This window comes from Fundulus heteroclitus, chromosome 20 (assembly GCF_011125445.2).
Source record: "Fundulus heteroclitus isolate FHET01 chromosome 20, MU-UCD_Fhet_4.1, whole genome shotgun sequence".
Classification (NCBI taxonomy): domain Eukaryota; kingdom Metazoa; phylum Chordata; class Actinopteri; order Cyprinodontiformes; family Fundulidae; genus Fundulus; species Fundulus heteroclitus.
The window spans coordinates 19,039,191-19,059,019 of record NC_046380.1 but is presented as its reverse complement, the minus strand read 5'-3'; the positions used below and the strand labels follow the sequence as shown (position 1 = coordinate 19,059,019).

Here is a 19,829-nt window from a genome sequence, read left to right as displayed (position 1 = left end):
TGTTCAGCTCAGATTCACCTCAAATCAAGAGGAAGAGAATGGGCCAATCAATGATTTCACTGTTTCAAATTTAATCAGGAGTCTGTGGAGGTCTATAAATGGGAATAAAGAGACTCTTTTTTTTTTAGAAAACAGTCTACATCTGGCTCTGTGTTGGCGCAGCTGACACAGAAAGGGTATTTGCTCTAAGTGCCAGGTCAGAGGTCAGCCAGGGAGAAGAGGATTTTTCACTCGCTCATGCTGCCCCATTTCATTATTCAGCTCTTTCCATAATCCCTCTAACCTGTGTTGTCACCACTGACCGCCGCCGCCGCCGCTGCCCTGACGGCCCCGCTGCAAGCGACTGCTCAGCTACAACAACAAACAAGACTTCATCATCGTCATTATAGCTCAACTTGCTGTATCAGCACGACTGACGGCCCACCTTTACCCGCACGGGTAAACATTTGTGCCCACAACAGCCAGCCACAGAGCAGGAGAGCTGCTGGGAATAAAGCTGTAACCAAAACATGGAAACAAACAACCTAGACTTCCATGTTCTTTAGGGAAAAACAACCCTGTAGAAGAAGGAAAAGATATTTTAGACTATACTTTTGGCAAGAAGGTGTAGATTTATTCTTCTGAAATATATTCCTGTCATAGTTGAGACGTTCAATGGGTATTTTTCAGCGTGTACTAATTAATCCTGGAGATGCATCGGTTGTTTTTTTGTGGATGACAGACTTGAACGTTTGGATCTGCTGATACCAATTTCTCTTTAAAAGCTCCTTTGCTTTTTCAAAGCGTTTTTTTTTTTAATCTCACCATTGTGACACGAGTCTAGCATTGAGCCTTACTTCTACAGTAGAAACTTCCTCATTGGAGAGTTTAAACAAATGGCATTTGCTAATCAGAAAAAGACACAGATTTTAAGGTTTCCGATCAGCTGGTAACAGGCCAAGGGACGATCAATAGGAAAATTACTTGATTCCAGGCCAGCAGCCGATTTCTTGGTGTACCTCTAATTGATCTGTTGTAGTGTTAAGCAAACCGTCAGTCAATAGTTTGTCAGCTACAAGGGACTTGGTATCATATCAACTTAACAAGGTATCATTAAATGGTATCACTGAAATGCTATAGATAGATAGATAGATAGATAGATAGATAGATAGATAGATAGATAGATAGACTCATAACATGCATCAAATCAAAGAATTTGCACATTTATTGTATATAAACTCATCAACCAACAGCATGCTCTTTGATAGGCTTTCCCCCCCAAGTTTAACAAAAGTTGTAAAGGTTGGAGGAAGGAGCTCTTTTGAATAAATGAGGAGAATCTTGCAATTCTTTTAAAGTAATCTTGCAGTGTCGAAGAACCATCTGCATGTTTTTTTTCTCCTTTGTTATAATCCTCTGAAGAATTTGTAAATTTATCCAGCATAACAGACCTCAGAGAAATTTGGTAATTGGCGTCACCCTGGAAAAGCCTGATCAGGGTATCTCTGAAAATTATAATCCAGAACTGAAAACAACCTTAGCATAAACAAGGGCATCACCTTTGTGGCCATTCTCTCCTCTCTTCATTCTCTCCTCAAGCATTCCAGTCCAGTATCATCATGACCACCCAGCTCACTCGAGAGTAGAGAAGCCATGATGAGCTTTCACCTCAGACCCCTCATGTCCTTTAACCTTTCCCCTGCAGCCCCACAGAGCTGTTAAGGGCAGCTGTCTGTGGCTGTGCATTCAAAGGGGAAAGTCGCTGCTCTCGTCTCAGTCTCATCCATGCCTCTTTCTGTTTGGATATTAACTTATGTTCAAGTGAGTGAAAAGTAGAATTACATTATATATAAACATAAATGGATCCTCTGCACATGTACTGACTTTTCTCTTTATAATAATTTTATTTAGCACAGATATTCAAAATGTGAATTTATTGGAGGATCAGCGGCGGAGCAGAGAAACTTATATGACCTTTGCTGTCAGCTATGAGCCAGAGATCTTCCCCCTTGGGCTTTAATTAACCTCCTCCGTCATGTGAGACATCAGAAATAGATTTGTTGTAATCTCTCATTTCCACTCAGAATGAAAAGACGCTTCTTAAATCAATCTCTCTATGCTCTTGATTTGTGCAAAGTGAGGACCTGTGTCGTCTGATTTGATGTGAGGATGAGGGAGCTCTGCTTTAATTCCACTGAGCACACACAGACTTACAAACACGAATATATACACACAGTATCAGCGGCAGACAAGTGTGAAGAGCTTCTGAGTGACAGTCCCGGGAAGCTTGGAGATAAGACGTTATCCGGTGCCAATTATTTCTCCTTGACAGGCGCAGGTAAGCATTAATCAGCTCCAGTGACATGTGTTCTGATTCAATAGTCCTAACTCCATTTGGTGCAGGGAGACTGATTATTAGGTGCTGAACTGAGGCAAATACAAAAGACAAACACTGACAGACTGAGCTGATGAAGCGTTCCCACTGCTGTTCAACCTCTGATATCTGCAGTGACCTCTACTTCTTGTGTTCAAACAATGATATGCTGGCCTTAGAGGTTTAATCTTCATCATTTGGTTTATCTATAACACCACAGAAGGTTTTAAATCCATGACACACAACACTGACCCAGCAAAAAAAAAGTTTCACTTAACTCTCCAAACTACTTTGTATGACTGGTGCATCGCCCAGAGATTTGATCCTGCAAATCTATTACAGGCCCTTTTCCATAAGACCTCAAATTTTTCCGTACGGGGGATTTCACTTTTCCGGGGCTTTACTTTTACAGGAAAAAGGTCCTGGGTTTCAGGATAGGACTTTTCAACAAGCCTGGTGGCTTTGGTTAGTGGGCGGGGTTGCGTGCTGCAAGGGGTGTAAGGAGCAGTAAGGCGATGACGAGTTTACAAACCTGTCGATTTTATACCCTATATAAGAAAAAGTGAGAAAAGATGTGTTTAGGTGAGCAAGTACACCTTCAATCTTCATCTGTGCTGTCAGTTCATCAGTGTTATGAGCCACTTTTGATTCTGTATTCAGATTTGTCGGGAGCGGCAGACATCTGCTGTGACAGGCTGGTCTCTCTGGGGAGGCTGCAGTGGGAAACCCCGTTGGAGCAGCGTTGAAGCCTGGTTTATGCTTGACGCATCCGCAAGGTCCACGCTGCCATGTTACATCATTCTGACTCATGTGGCGCAAAAAGTTTCCGCTCCACACACCTACGAAAATTCCTAACTACTCGCACTGTCCAGTTTGGAAAAACATTCCAGACGAGCAGGAGCTCCTTCTGGCAGAGGTTCATAAATTTAGACATCTGTATGATTCGGCCCATAAAGATCACCGTGATCAACAAAATTGTTGACAATTGCAGGAGAAAAACTGCCGTAACTCTTGGAAGAAAGGAAGTGGCTTTAAAATGTTGGAAACAACTGTGTTTTCTACTTTTATGTGTAGTGGGTTGTAGAATGCTTGGCATAGGAGCACCGCACTGCCCGCATACATCCTATAACCTATAAAAATTATTTTGCTGTGATCAAAATTCTGCAGGATTGTACTTCAAAAAATTCCTTGTCATTCCTGCCATGGCTCAGGCAAAACATGCTTATAAAGCTTTAAATTTTGGTCAGTGAGGAAAACTTTGAAGCAGACTGCTCAATCTGATCTCCCCGCTCTGCTTCTGTCCCCCTGCCACCCCACTGCGGTCCCTTCACAGACAAAGAGAAGCTGTGGTTTATTTTTATTTGTTTATACCAACAGAAGTAGTATAGAGGGGAGCCCAGCAGTGAAGAGCCCAGATAGCCATCATAATTTAAACAACTTTTAATCTTTGTGTTCAGCCTGCTATGAGATTCTCACATTATCACTAGAATGAGTATGAATACCACAGTTTTAAAGTATTATTATGTCTACACAAAAATATGAAATACAGCGTGAACAACATGACATTATCACTTCTTTTAAGTAGAAAAGCAGCAATTATTTGCAATTATATTCTTTGGTGCATTGATTCACATGCAGTCTATAGCACATATTTATTTTTTTTATTTTTAAGTAGAAATATGGAGTTAAAACGGCTCAATTTAGTAGATTGCAGCTGCTCACTTTGCGGAGTAATATACTTTTTGCCTTTCAAATTTTTTTTAGTGACACAAGGTTAACATGTAGATGCTAGCTGGTTAAATTAAAACCTTTATATACTTGATCACAGGCCCTCTCGTACCCAAGAGTAGGTATGACTTCTGCAAGGCTTGATTTGCCTAGCACCTCAAAAGATCCTAAATTCATCCCCTCAGACCTTCCTTTATATAGTTTAAGGGCTGCAAACAACTACATTTGCAATTGGGTTTTACAAAAGTTTAGACAATTATAATTTGGTTACAGAGGAGTAGTGATTCTAACATTATCTTGCCTTCTGGGGCTCTTTAAGGCCAAACAAATGTATATCCCTCCATAAAATGGCAGCCAAGTGGTATTTCTTATGTCCTATAAATGGGCCTTAATTTTATGAATGTTTCAGTGAAGTTAAATACAGAAAATGGAGAATTCGGCTCATAATACTCCATTTAAAGAGGACATATCATACTTTTAAATCCTTCCTTTTCACACTTAAATCATACAGTTGTGGTGCATATAAAGTGAAACTGCAATTCTTTGGTCTGAAAATCTCATTACTGTTGCCACATAGCTCCTCTTTTACCCCTGTGTGGTGATGTGCCTGACAGCATCTTGTTTTGGTGCTGTCTCTTTAAATGCAGAGGAAGAACTTCACACCCCATTCCCCTCCAGTTTGCAAAGCGTTCCACACTCCGACAGGAAAGAGAGACACAGTGGAAAAGTAAAACACATCTGCTTTGGGGAACATAAAAAGTAAAATCTCTGAATTGCCAGGTAAAAGGTACGCAGTTTTAGGTCAGGTTCATCTCCATATAGCTTTGTCTGGAAACACACACCTCAATAAATAATCAATAAAACATTTCAATAAACAGTGTACTTGCCCGTGGTAGGAGCTCAGAAGTACAGAACACAGATAAGAAAGTGAAATAGTGATCTTCTTTGAGCTTGTTTGAGCAGCAACTGCAGATATTTAATCCCTGATTTATTTATGCTGGCAGAATTTCCTGCCAGCAGGAACTTGGGTTTTGAGAACATTGGTGGGATCTGTTAGCTGTGATTCACAAAAAAAAAGCAAGTAAAGCGTGTTTCTCTGTATTCAAACCATAAAATAACATGTTGACAAATAGAATTTATGAGTTTATTATATTTGCCTCTGGTTAAAAATCAAATAAGTTATTCCTTCAACTTTCTTACTACAGTGCAAATGTGAATTAAGCTTTTAGGAAGACTAAATATACATTTCAGCAAAATGCAGCAATCTCTTTCAGACAGACCCGGTGTCATAAGTGAAAAGAAAAAGAAAACTCTTATTTTGGCGGCTAAGAAGATGAGATTGAGGCTCACACACTGAAAGGTTTTTCTTTATACATTGTTGGATTATGTTGAAGGTTGTGGAGACGACCTCAGGTCTCACTTCTGTCTTTTACCAACTTGTGGTCACAAAATATTTTCTAACAAGAAGTTGAAACTCTAAACATAAAACTTGTTCTAGTGTTTTGCCCCTTCTTGTTAATGTTAATGTTCAAACGGTTGCAGAATATTTGCATGCAGCTACAAATAACCATGAATATCCTTAAACTTCAAGAGCTCATTTTGGCATTTTGAGGCAAACTAAACCGTTCCTGTAAGCTTTCTAAGTTAAAGATTACATGATCAAAGGAGCTCAAGTTGGACTATTTCAGTTTAAATGGTAGTCAACCATTACAACATAACAAAGGTTCTCCAGACTGTCTCAATGAATTTAATTAGTTACAGGGGCACATCCTTGCATGCTTGGCTGCAGACAAGCTTCAGCAAGGTGGGGCCACACCTCTATTTTAAGCAATAGTGAACATGAGCAGATTTAGGGAATTCAGACAACATGCCATGGATGCCTGGGCAGGTATGTGGGATTGTCTGCTCTCTGCACCCTAAACCCCCTTTTTTCTTTTACTCAATGGGCAAACTGCTTCTAAGAAAGGAACTTGGATTACAGAGGCATAAAAGGGGTGGTTTCTGGGTGGTGCCTCCTTCATTTCCTAGCAGATGCAAAGAATGGGTCACTTTTTAGGGTTACAAAGAAAGTTACCATTTTATACAAAGTTTGATCCAAGTGGCCAACTATATTAGCTGCAGGACAGAATAGAAACGTGACGATAGTGCAGCTGGAGGCCACCAGGGTTTTCGGATCTTTTTTTTAACAACAAAAAGGGCAGGTTAGGACATAAGGGACAATTTCCTCTGTCTTCCTTTGTCTGGTAGTCATTACTAAGACCTTGTGAGAAAGCGGGATGATATACACCAGATCCTGGTATTTGTCTCCCATTAGTTGCTGAACCTACCCGCTGCTTGTAAATCCAGCCGCTTAACGTCACGTCAAGGCTTTGATTTTTTTTTTTTTTAAGCATTTCTCTTGCCCTGATGTTTTTTTTTTTTTGTTTTTTGTTTTTGCAGACAACATGCAGGAATGTTATTTTGGAGATTACGTTTTGTTGACAGTAAAGTGTATACACACTTTGAGGCGTACTGCAATCACAATGTACTCCTTATCTTGGCGAGCTGCTGGAGTTCAAAGGAAGTGTGTTTTAGCATGACTCTTCATGTAAGGATTGTTCATTCGGGTTTCTCAATAACTGTTTTAGCAACAACAAACTAAAACGTGGCTTAACCCAGCGGATAGTTTACTGTTTAGTGGAGCTCTTGTATTTAAAAAAAGATTTAACGAATATTATTTTAATTCATTAATTATTTAAGTTGATCAGAATGTCTTGGAAATGTATACCTGTATAAACGTGATTTGAGACAAAGGTCCATTTCTTTTATCTACTGGCCAATAGTCTGGACAGCCACAAGCTGACAGCTAGCAGAGTGAGGGGGATGCTTGGGGAGGTGTAAAAAAAACAGATCAGCAAAGGTCACTGTTGGAGAACTCCAGCTATAGGGACATCTTGTCTATAATACAACGCCCAGTTGGAGCTATCTACACACAAAAAAAACAGGTAAAAAGCTCTTTCCCACTGTCAAAACATAAAAATGTGGGGTTTGATGAACACTATTGGGATTTAAATCACAGTTACAGTGTGCATTGGTCAGCTGAGATGAAGATTGAGCTTTACTGTCGCAAATTTTCCAAGAAATTGTAAAAAAAACAAAGGATAAGTGTTTGGGAAAATAAACTAATGCCCATTCCTAGATATAATAGCGGATCTACAATACTGTGGACAAGTTGTGTGTTTTTTCTACCACCACTGAACAAATGTCCTCAAATCCATGTTTAACTTCTTTTTAAGCTTTTATATTAGAAAATATGGTACTGCAGTGAAAAATTACTCTCTTTCAAGGCTTTGTATTATCTATTTGTACCAGGGATGCCAGTAAGTGTGAAATGAGTTGTATGTATAAGTTTATCTAAAATGGTCCACTCCTCTGTAACGACTCCTCGTTGCAGAGGAATGGACCATGTTATGCATCTAAGCCATTACAAGGCCTTTGTTAGGCAGCATTATAAAGCTTGGTACTGCACATTACTCCAGACTTTTTGAATTGACAAAGCTTCCTGGAGAGGAAGCGAAATGTCTTCAACTACGGAAAACAAGTCCAGTTGCTTTATTTTTACTTTTTTTGGAAAGTTTATCTAACATTACCAAGATCTACAGCTTTACCTCCAATATCAGTAATTAATGTAAAAAGACATTAATTACTGATATTACATTATTGTTTTTGGGATTTGCTTGAACTCAGCTATGCTTCACTCATTGCAAACCAGAACATTGCCCTTGGTTAATTTTTGATAAAGTTGAATTACGGCATGGTGCATGAACTAGTAATTTTACATACATGTAATATAAGATAAGCAATACCTTTATTTTCCCACAATGGGGAAATTCGGGCTCGTCATGTTGCTCTAACACTGCGCTGCTCTGGTGGTTGTATTTTAGGGCATTGAGGGGCTAAGCGCTGAGTGACAGCTGTTCACATGCATGTACATACACACGCATACATGTACATGCACACGCGGTCACCCAGATATCTAAACAAGAGACTGAAGAACAACACAGAGGTGCAGTGTGACGTCATACCATAGTCCATCTGAAATATTACTTTTAGTTCTTCAAAAAATATTTTTTTATTTTTATTTTTTCTATCTAAAATAATGACCTTTTGCTTATTGCTCATATAAGCTTCGGTATCATTGGGTCAGAATGTATGGCTCACTGTGAGTACAAGAAAAATAATCCACCTTCATCATCTAACAATCTCAGATAAGAAGTTAATTCAGAAGATCCCAGTAGGATCTAATAAGATTGCTTGGATACAGACTGGAGATTAAGGGTGTAATCCATGTCAATTAAAGGTGGAGTTTCTTGATGAATTTTAACAGTCACTGTTGTAACCAAGTTATATAATTTTAGACCAGATGAAACTAGAAACATGAGTAAAACACCCCCCTGAAATTTGCCATTTTGCTGTCTGATCCCATTATGTGACCACCTGAGATGTGGAGTAAGAAAAGATTGTCTCAAAAAGAACAAGAAATGTACTGCTGCAAATTATTATATCCAATCTCCCTAATTATAGAATTGCTTTTAAAATGACCTCCAGAAGAAAGAACAGGAGAGCATTACACCAATTTTTTGGGGAAATTATTTCATTCTATAGGAAATGTTTAATGTATATTTGTGCTGTGAAACATATTCTCCCCCTTTCTTTTGTTCTTTTTGTTATTCACACAAAAATGTTTGAAATCATCAAAAAAACTGATATCAAAGAAAGTCATTCTGAGTGAATTCATAATGCTGTTTTCAAAATGATGATTTCCTGTCCCACAGTTAGTCATTATCCACAAAGGATGAAAGCACTGAACAACAGTGAACCTTCCAAAGTGCAGCTGCCCCACCAACATGTCTCCAAGAGTCCGTTCTCGACTCATCCAGGAGGTTACAGAAGAACCCAGAACATCTAAAGCACAGCAGACCTCAGTTGCCTCAGTTAAGGTCAAAGATGGGACTGATGGGAAAGTGGGTGAAGAGCACCGTTGACCAAAAAGATCAAAAGATCACAAAGGCCGTCTCACATCAGACAAAAAACATCTTGATAGACCTCAAGAGTTTTGCAAATACATTTACTGCCCAACAAAAGCAGAACATTGTGTAAGGTGTGTGACCCATGTCAAAAAAGCACATCATACCGGCAGTCAAAAATGGTGGTAGTGCATGATTCGTGAATTCTGCTCTCTGTAGCAAAAAATCCTAGAGAAGAACGTTAATTAATCAGTTTACATGGGCAAAAGTACTAATCAGAATAAAGGGCCGATCCGAATAAAAAAGTGTCATGTAAACAAGCCAATCGGAATATGATGATCGGATTAAGCTCAATCGGAATTAAATTGTATTCATTGTATTCACAGATGGTTTATGCCGATTTATTATCCAATCAACGTGCATATAAACCCTTGTCAGGCTCAAGTTATTCCGAATGATGTAAACTGACCCGAGTGTGCATGTGCGCCTGACGTGACCGTGACGTATTTCCGTGTTGTTAAGTGGCGTAAATACAAAGGGAAGCAAAACTGTTGGGGCTCCTGACACAACCTTTCTGTTCGGAAAAATAAAAGAGCTCAAAATCGTTGATTACTCAGTAACATTTCAACCGTAATTAGAACATCGTGCAAGTCCAGCCTGGGCACTCAGAAGACAAACCAATTTCTATACTACAGCTTTGTTTGCTATTTTTTTGTTGTTTAACAAAGACGGAAGTACCTCTTCTTCTGTGGTTTTATAACTGCGCGTGAGTAAAGCCAGGTGCATATACACGGACATTATGATCGGATTAATTGATTGTGTGCCCATATAAATGGTAAAATTTGATTATTTAATCTGAATACATTTTAATTTTGTACATGTAAACATAGCTACTGTTTAACAGTTACATTCAGAGTTCTGTGTGACCACATATTATATTATTTGAATGTGAAGCAACAGCATCAGGAAAGCAAACAGCTGCAGTACAGCTGAGAGATGACACTATAAACAGCAATTATGGATTACATTAGGCAACGTTTCCCGGAATCCCTCATGCAAACACTTTTAAAATCCCAACTTCAGCAACTAATCTTCTTATTCTTGCAGCCAGATTTTTAAATCCTGATGTCACCACATCACCACAGCGAGCTGCTCTGAAAGTTTTACAAGCGCGCTTCTGTGAGAGTGAAGACCAATATATTAGCATGTTTATAGAAGCGGCTTGTGAAAACTCCCAAGGGTGACAGCCATATCCATTTTTATTTATTTTTCACTACCTGCATGTTAGAAAGCTCAGCTGTGGCAACAACAGCCTGTTGGTGTCTGAAGGGGCTGAACACATCAGCAGCTGGGAGGGGTTTTATTTTACTTTTTTTAAAGATTCATGTTGCTATATTTCATCATTTCGCTTGCGGGTGAAGAACCTGAGTTTTCCTTCTACTCAGTGTGTGACCTTCCTTCTGGTTAGGGAAGGTTTCTTCTAGCTGTTCTTGTGAGCCCTTTTCATTATCAGTGCCTGTCAGACGTGGTCTCACAGAGGCATGTCTGCTCTCCATTGAGAGGAACTTGAACGTGCTCTTTTGTTTTCTTCCTCCGTGTACAACTGATGTTTTATTTAGCAGATAGGTAGCAAAGCTGTGCTCAGTTTCGTCAGATTTTGCTTTTCTAGCATTTATTTTTTTCTTAAAGGTGCACCAGTGTTTCAGTGTTAATAAAGCTTTGACCTGCTGTTGCGCATTCCTATGGGATTTCTTTAAGAGACTATGATTGAACATAATTTTAAAAAATGTCCTAGTATTGTGACTGTTAGAGGTCATTTTGAAAACTGAAAACAGGGTTTTATTAATTTAAAATAAAAATAAATATAGGAGTTGAAGGTTCAAACTGTCTCTAGTATCTCAGGGTGCACAATTAGCACAGTTAGCGCTGTTAATGTAAACTTATGTCTCTGTTTGCATACCCTAGTGCAGATGCGTGGCTCCAACTGTTGGTTGATTATAAAATCATTTCTGCTAACTCATTAAACAAGTCTAACACCGACTCATTCTAGAACAACAGCCAATTTAATGATTCAATTTGTGTTAAAAAAAAAGCTTTTGGTTTGTATGCTTTGTCATTACCATTTATTTTGTTGCATTACTTTATTTGATTTTGAATAACAAAAAATGTTGTATTACCAATAAAATTAAAAATAAAATTTTCAATTACCAACGCTTTATTTGTGGCATTCACAACCCAGGGCCACATATTTATGTGTGCAAGTTTGTGTGTATGCATGAGAGTGTACGTGGCTGTTGTGATGGTGGGGAGGGCAGAAATTTAATCTGTGCAAGAACAGGGTTTCTTAAAGAAAGAGGCCGGGAAACAAAGCCCTGGAGAATGTTAAACTTACCAAATAGAATACAAACATTTCCAAATGCAGGATACGCCACAACAAACAAAATTTAAAGCCCAAAATTATAAAATGGAGGACTTTAGCTGTGACGCCTTCAGTCTTCCTGATATCTACTGGTGGGATTGGTTGACATAATATCCCCCCGAAGTCCGATGGCAGACCACTCTATTTTAAAAGTAAAACTTGTGTACAAAACAATCGAAAGACAAAAAAGTATGAAATAGCAGGAGAGTAATGATGACTTGCTCTCTTTTGGCAGTCTGAATGATTTCCTGACATATTTCACTAGAGAATTCAGTTGCCTCTGAAATTGCTTTTTAACTTTTGTGCTTCTTCTGAGTTAATTTATAGACACCTCATAAATAGTGAAAATATCAATCTTTAACTCTTCGTTAACAACTTCCAACTTTCTGCTCGAGCTGGTTGTCCTTAGGAATACTGCTAACACTGATGATTCATTTTAATGATGATTCTCCTACCAAGAAATTATCAGATTTCTTGGTAGGAGAATCTGAAAAAAGGTGCTTAAATTTTTTTTAACAATTTTTATTTACCAGTTTATTCTTTATCTCTTCTAACAAAAACTAATTTTCACTCATGGCTGATGTGCCCATAAGAACCCGCTCAGAGGAACTAGCAATTTAAAAACAAAGACCATCCCTCTTTTATTCAGAGCTCCTGGGTTTTAAAAAAAAAAAAAAAGATTGAAGCTCCGGCTCGCAGACCATAACCTTTATTAAATATCCGACCTTTTGTAATTTAAGGCCCGCCATAAGACATCTTTCAGTTGTCTTGACCCTTTGACTCGTCCAACTCTTGTCTGTTGTCATTCATTTTAGGCTCTGCAGAGTAAATTACTGCTCTTCTTTTTCTTGTCAAGTCTGTCAATAACCAGATTTAGTCCATCCATAACCACATTAAAGCAGGATGTGATTGGGGGAGGGGAAGACCAAACAGATCCTGTAAATTAATTTAGGAGTGTCTGATGGTAGCATCTGAACGATTAGCATAAAATCTCATTAACTTTGGCATACAAAGGATTTTTTTATTCACTGGACTCTGTCTGTGATGTGCACATTCTGAGATTATTCCTGTTCCTCTTTTAATTAAAAGCACAGCTTAAACAAAACCCTGTGTTCTTTTCTTTTTCTTTTTTATATAGAATTAAGGTCTACCGGCACTGCTCATCACTTCTCCTTCCTGCTCAACTCAACCGACTATCGAATCCTGCGTATGGACGAGGACCACGATCGCATGTATGTGGGAAGCAAAGATTACATTCTGTCTCTGGATCTGCACGACATCAACAAGGAGCCCCTCATTGTGAGAAACATGAATGGGACAGAAATAAGCTGGAAGGAAGCAACATAGGTTTAGAGTTCATCTACATTATTGGGTTTTTCTTTCCCTCCCAGATCCACTGGCCCGTTGCATCCCAGAGGAAGACTGAGTGCATCTTGTCAGGGAAAGACACAAATGTAAGTAACTAAACCATGTTCTGGCTGTGTTAGACCTGACTTAACGTAAAAATTATATTTCAACTCACAGCCAGGAATGCATTTTTTTTTAATCCTTTGCTTTATCATGCAGGTGGAAATAAGACTCTCTTAATATTTTTGCATTATCAAGGACAGTATCGTTGTCTTGCTCAGCACATTGCATCAGCCATGCCAAATTTAGATCCCCTTGAACTTTCTTTCACATTTTGTCACATTATAACCGCAAAGTTCAACTTGTTTTATTGTGATTTAAATTGATAGGCCAATGAAAAGTAAGTCATAATTTTTGAGTGTGCGGGAAAAAATACTAAAAAAAATCCACTTTTTGTCTCCCCTTTAGTTTGATAATGCTATTTTAAATCCAATGCGATTGTCTCCAGAAGTCACATATTTAGTAAATAGAGTCCACCTGTGTGTAATGTGATCGCAGAATAAATGAAGCTGTACTTTAAAGGCTTCAGAGGCTTCCTTGAGAACATTAGAGAGGAAACAGCATCATGAAGCCATCAGACCGATATGGAAGTCGTTGTAGAGACGTTTGAATCAGGGTTAGTATCCTAAACTTTGACCATGTCTTGGCGCACTCTTCCACCCATCCTCTTTAAATAGAGTGTGGCACAACAGCAAACTTACCAAGACATGGTTGTCCCCCTAAATTGACAGGCTGGTCAAGGAGAGCATTTATCAGAGAGTCCCAACTTTTTAGCAACATGCAAAACCTTGGCTTAAAATTATAATTTGGCATCACCCTAAACATGAAATCCACCATGGTGGTGGCAGCATCATGCTTTGGGAATGTGTTCCATCGAACCATTCAACAGGGAGTCATGGTCGATGGTAGATAAAGTTAAATACAAGGTTAGACATGTGAGAAAGCTAACTGGAAGCTGTGAAAGACTTGAGACTGGGATGGAGGTTTACCTTCCAGCAGGTCAATGACCCAAAAGCCTGAGGTACAGTGCATTGGTTTAAAGAAAAGTGATTCATGTGTTAGGATTGCCCAGTCTCTAGATGAGCAATGCTGGTGGAACCATAGAGACATGCATCTGTGAATGGAGCACAAATAATGAAGTGTTGCCTCGGGCTGAATATAAATCTACGCCACAATTTTCAGTTTTTATTTGTACGGATTTTGGTAACCATTATTTTTGCTTCCACTTCAGAATTATGCACTACTTTGTTTTGGTGTATCACTTAGAATATCAATAAAAGATGCTTCTGAGGCTTGTGGTTGTAACATGACAAAATGTGAAAACGCTCAAGGAGCATGAATGTTTTTGCGAGGCCCATTTCTCTTAGAAATTGAGTGGTTAAACCAGTAAATCTGAATAGCATTTTTTATTCTTCTCCCTTCTTCAGAATATTCCCCTTCATAGCAGCAACGTAAAAGACTTTCTGTGTATCTTTTTGTTGACGCTCGTGTGCCGTTTTAAACGCAGCACTCGGGTCATTAAGGGACATTTTTAGGCCCTTCTCAGCGTGCTTCTCGCTATGATGCTCTTATTTACCATCTTTGCAACCCTGATTGCTGATTGCGTACAGCTGCCACCAATTAAGCTCTTGCAGGGGACTCAAAACCTGCAACATTTTGCCTTCTCCGTTCAGACCTGAACGCCTTGCTGCATGTTCTCTCCTCCGTCCTTCACGGATGTTTTAATGTGTTATCAATTTTCCCCATTTTCTTCCCGCGCAGTAATTATTTTATACCCTTTGTTGCCCAGACGAGAAGACAAAATGAACTGGCCCGGTGGAGGCGAGAGTCCCATCTGAAGTGTTAATAAGACTCCGACATTCAAACGTAGCCACCGCCTGCTCAGCCCCCACACGAGAGACGGAGGGAATCCATACAAAGAAATCCCAGATCCATTTTCTTTTGATTTGGTCCCCACACTGCACCAGCCCAACCTCCTGAAGAGCACACACAGTCATGTTTTATCAGCGCTTAGTGTAAGGGGTTTGCACAAGCACTGGGCACTGCACGAACGATGAGGCTGGTATTAAGCTGCCGTTCGTTGGTCCTCCTGCGTATTTGTGCAGAAAAGGAGATTGTTCATGACAATTCAAGCGCAAATGACAATTCAAGAACAATTCGGAGCCGGACATCGGCTCAGGCGGGAGGGCAAAGGCTGTAAGTCCCGCTTTGCTCGCTGTGGGGGAGCACAACTGTTCAGGGAATATCGCACACTGGCCCACATGTGGAAAAATATGCGCACACAGAAACACATCCTCTGAAACCTCTGACTCGTGCATCTGTCGTCTGGCGGAGATCTGCCAAAATAGCTCATCCTTCCCTCTTCGTTTTCACTATTTCTTCTTGGTTTATTCTGTGCATCCCTGTTTTTTTTTTTTTTTTTTTTTTTTTTTTTTATCGCCAGCTGTCACCAGCGGAAACCACGAGCGGACAAATCCGAACACATATCTTAATTTCAGCGGCCAGAGCTCTGAGTTGTTGGCTGACGCCAGGGAGGCAGACGGCCGGTCACCCGCAAAAGAATAGCGCCGCGTTCAACAGTAGCAGCAGTAGCAGCGCTTGGTCTTTATTACAAATAAAACAATTTAAAACATACAAATGTTTCTGCAGAGTGCCCCAACATCTTAGACCTTTTTAAATGTAAAACCAGTATTTTCTCTGTGCGGTCAAACCAAAATGTTTTTCATTTGTCGAGTTTGAATTGTACTTAACCTCAATCCTTTCAGGAAAATACTTTTTTCACATCCCACAGGCACTGATTTCCCCTGGTTTGAGCTACACGCTTGTATGATATTTGGAAACATTTTCTCTCTTACGCTTGTGGTCTGATGTGAAGGAGCCAAAGCAGCTAAATGGAAGCGAGCCAACAGAAAAAGTAGATGTGGCTTCTCATGATCATTCATGAGGCTTTTTGCTTTCAGTAAAAATAAAAAAAAAAATAAAAACACAGTGAAAAGAGCGAGTGGCCCAAAAAATGATCGAGACACACAATAGTGTAGGTGGTAACATTTTAAAAATCTGTTTACTTACACAGTAATTTGAATAAAATTGTTATCGGCCAGCATGTGCTGAAGAAGCGCTCCTGCTTTGTGATTCCTTAACAACCTGACTGAACAAAAAAAAAAAACCAACAAACTCATAAAAAAATGTATGAGTTTAAAAAAAGTAAAACATTTAAATATACAATTTAGCATGTTAGTTTTAGGAATTCTAAGATTTTTTGAGGAAAAGGTTATGGTAATGTAATATAAAAGATGCATTTATCTCTTTATTTCAATTTGTCATATTTTTCCTCTGTCACAAATCACATTGTCAAATGAAGTTGGAAGAGAAAAATGGAATAATTAAGAAAAAAAATAAAAAATAGAAGCAAGCATGAATTGATATTGATGACAATAAATAACTGCAGTTATTTTTGTTGGTAATAATACATTTCTTGAAATTATCACGTTGAATTTTTGCTAGAGGGGTTCTTTATGTTTTCTGGGGGCAGGGCTCATTTTGTTTACCTGACTCCGCCAGATAGATTTGCTCCGCATATCCATCTGGAAACCTTCCGTTGAAGTAATTTTGGGAAGGGGCGAAAATACTGGTTAGCTGATTGGCCTATGTTGGTGATAGACGGGCCAAATAAACCAATCAGATTCGTCGTCGCTCTGTTACGAGCGACGACGAAAACACAACCACAAGCCAAGCTACTCTTGCTGCTGCAGGTAAAGGCTCGTTAGCTCAGCAAAGAAATACTCTGTAATTCCGATAAAACTTGCTCGATAGCCACGCTAACGCTAGTTTCATCGGCTGAAGCCGCCATGTTGTTTAGACTGAACTGTCGCACTTCCCGTTGCGTCACACCTCAACCCGCCTCAAAGCCAACGCTGATTGGACGTTCGTTTGGTGAACGGCTCCAAATTTTCTTCAACGGAGAGTATCCAGACTGATCTGCGAGTGAAACCTTGAAAACTCGCGAGATCAGGATGGTCTCACGAGGCTATCATTTTGTTCCTTGTTTTTTTTTTATTTCCTTTTAACTGTATTTCACAATTTTCATTAGCATGTCATTAGTAGTGACTTCACTGATTGGTGGATTGTTTATCAAATCGCCTGTTTAATGTAACACAGAACAGGAGTGTAGGCTATCCCACAGCCGACAGGGCGGATGATAAAGACCAAGCTTGGTCACAACATGGTGGTCAATTATTGTTTTTATCTGAACTGCAACATAAGATGTGCCTCTGACCTCTTCTGTGGCCACATTCTCTATTCCTGGTGGGACATTTGTTTTCCACAAGAGTCCTAAACGTGGATAAGATAGCTGAAGAATAAAATTATGACCTATGTGAGACAAAACCAAGTACCCAGCAGAGCGTTAAAAGGCCTCGTCTTCAGTGGAAGGACTGTTTTTTATCAAAGAAGCAAAAATGTTAACAAATAATCTGGGGAATTAAATTTTATGTAACCGTTTTCTTTTCTTTTTTTATTTTTTACATTGCATTTTGTGACTTTTCTTTTTAAGCCACAATCCTAATCCTGTTGTTTCGTTTTTGCCCTCCCTCAGGGGGAGTGTGGGAACTTCATCCGTCTGATTGAGCCGTGGAACCGGACCCACCTGTACGTGTGTGGAACAGGAGCGTATAATCCCATCTGCACGTACGTGGATCGAGGACGTAGGTCCCAGGTAACCAAAAGATGCATCCAACCGCAGAGACGCTTTGACCTTTACTCACTGCTTTTTAAAAGAACCGTATCAGTTGAGCAATCTGAGGTCCAGAGATCCCCATTTACCCGCCCCCCCACCCATCAATTTCTTGGATTCTGCTTCTCTTCCATTATCTTCCTCCTCTTGGCTTTCAGTGATTTACACCCTTCCACCAGCTCATGGCTGACCCTGTCCAGATTCCCATTTTCATTCCAAAATTGGTCTTGGTAAGATTTCTAACTCTACTGCTTGATGGTTCTTACCCCTGGGAATAGTGTGGTGTCACCTTATCTCTAAAATCCCCCCCCCCCCTCGTTGGGGGTCCGTTCCCCTCCCCTTGTCTCACCTGTTTACACACAGCAGTGCCTGTGGCCTGTCTTTATTTCTGTCTGGGTGAGAGCCTCTGAAAAGCCATCATTACTAATGGAGCTTCTCATCCATCATCAAGCTTGTAGCCCCCAACACCCCCATCACCCCCCCCCTCCATGGATGGCCATGCAGAGCTGCAGCAGCTGCGGGCCGCGTTATAATCGGCACACTTGCATTCAGTCGCCGCTCTCACTGTTTAGTCTCACTGTTCATCTGGAGGCTTCGGGTTTCGATGCAAAGGTCAGTCGGCCTCTTGTCGTTCCGCTTCCCCCCTGAGGTCCGAACGTTGCGCTGCTTCACACTTTAAGGATTTTGCTCTGCAGGAGTAGATGTAAACATAAACTGCTCGTCCAGATATCCTTCCTTGTGTCACGCATCAGCCTTTAGAGCCTTTACGTTTCAGTATTATTTTCAGTCTGTGTGCATCTTTGGCGGCGCTACAGAGTTGCCTCCGCTGCTCTTTGCTTGCGAAGATTAGATTAAACATAAAAAAGGTGGAATATTTGTGTTATATTCGTATTTGAATCTTTAAATGTGTCTGTTTTTGATTATTAAGTAACTTTACAAAAACATTATTCTGTAAAAGAAGCCTCTAAAATATGTGAATGCTCAAATAAAATGTTATATTAGAAGTGTTTCAGAAAATAACAGATTCTGTTCTCTTTTTTTGCACTTTGTCCATTTGTGAAGTGACATAGACTAAATGTGATTCTGAGGGTTTCCAACATCATAACTGCAGTTCAGATTAGACATTTACATGCACTCTTGTATCGATTTGGAGCTCCCAATTACTGATTTGCACTTGTTATGAAACAACTTAAGTTAATTCTAAAATGAGAATTAGGTTCACAGATTTGAATAATTATGGATTTCCAGTAATCTACATAAGGTTTAAATTATGTATACTGGTTCAAATACAGTATATGCATACATCCCTACTAATCTTTAGTTTCGTTAAGAGTTTGAAATTCAACCTCATGCTTTTTGTAGCCATCAGCTGTTATGTGATATAATTCTGGCTATATTTTAACACTAACAGAATTTGTAGAATTAAATTAAAAAGACTGGTTTGCGGGGATGGGGCTGACTTTTAAGCAAAGTCCATAAAATGCTAATAAAGTTAAGCGCAGGGCTTTTGAAGGGCTATTCCAGAAGCCTATCGTTGGACTGATTTATCCACTTCAAAACTGGTTTTGGTGTGTATTTTGGGATGAAAATACAAATGTTCTGCTCTTCATTCTACTTCATTGTCCCTTTTTAATTATTTTCTGCTTTTTTCTTTTAGTTGTGCATGGTTTGTTTTCTTTGCACCTTGGTTTGCATGAATCTGAGTTTAATCCAACCAGGCGTTCTTTTAGCTCGCCATTCTCTCCACTTCTTCACTATTTATCTTTCCATTTTTCAGAAATCTTCATTTTGTGTTTTTTTTTTTTTAAATCTACTTGATTTCTCCAGTCCTGTTTCACTTACTTTCTTCCTCAGTTTCCATCATGGTTATCATCAGCTGAATCTGGACTTGATCTGGGCTGTCACAAGTACCTAACAAGATGGCTAACTCTTTCTGTTTTTAGGGTTTCAGCAACCTACAGGCACTTCAGTCAGGAGGGAGAACGAGTCGAGCAGCAGACTACAGCTCTACATCTGAGCCTTTGAGCAATAAGGTGGGCTGGGGGAGTTTATTAGAGTACGGTGCCCACCAAGTGAAGAATTGGGGTCAGCATTGCTTAAAGTTAAAAACTGGTTAAGGTAGTTGTATTGCCAGATCCATCAAAATATTATAGATCAAAGATTTTTAGATGTAAAACAAAAGAC

The 19,829-nt window shown here is 39.5% G+C and overlaps 1 protein-coding gene across 3 annotated transcripts in view; it reads left to right on the top strand.

Annotated features, from left to right (window-relative positions):
* sema3fa (sema domain, immunoglobulin domain (Ig), short basic domain, secreted, (semaphorin) 3Fa) overlaps positions 1-19,829 on the top strand; it is a 68,459-nt gene that overhangs the window by 28,547 nt on the left and 20,083 nt on the right. For 2 of the 3 annotated variants that reach the window (XM_012873342.3, XM_012873341.3), the window contains exons 3-6: positions 12,645-12,805; positions 12,898-12,960; positions 17,508-17,627; positions 19,589-19,678. In XM_012873342.3, the coding sequence (XP_012728796.2) occupies positions 12,645-12,805; positions 12,898-12,960; positions 17,508-17,627; positions 19,589-19,678 (434 nt within the window). The remainder of the gene's footprint in view (positions 1-12,644; positions 12,806-12,897; positions 12,961-17,507; positions 17,628-19,588; positions 19,679-19,829) is intronic. The other variant, XM_021321915.2, reaches the window with a different exon arrangement.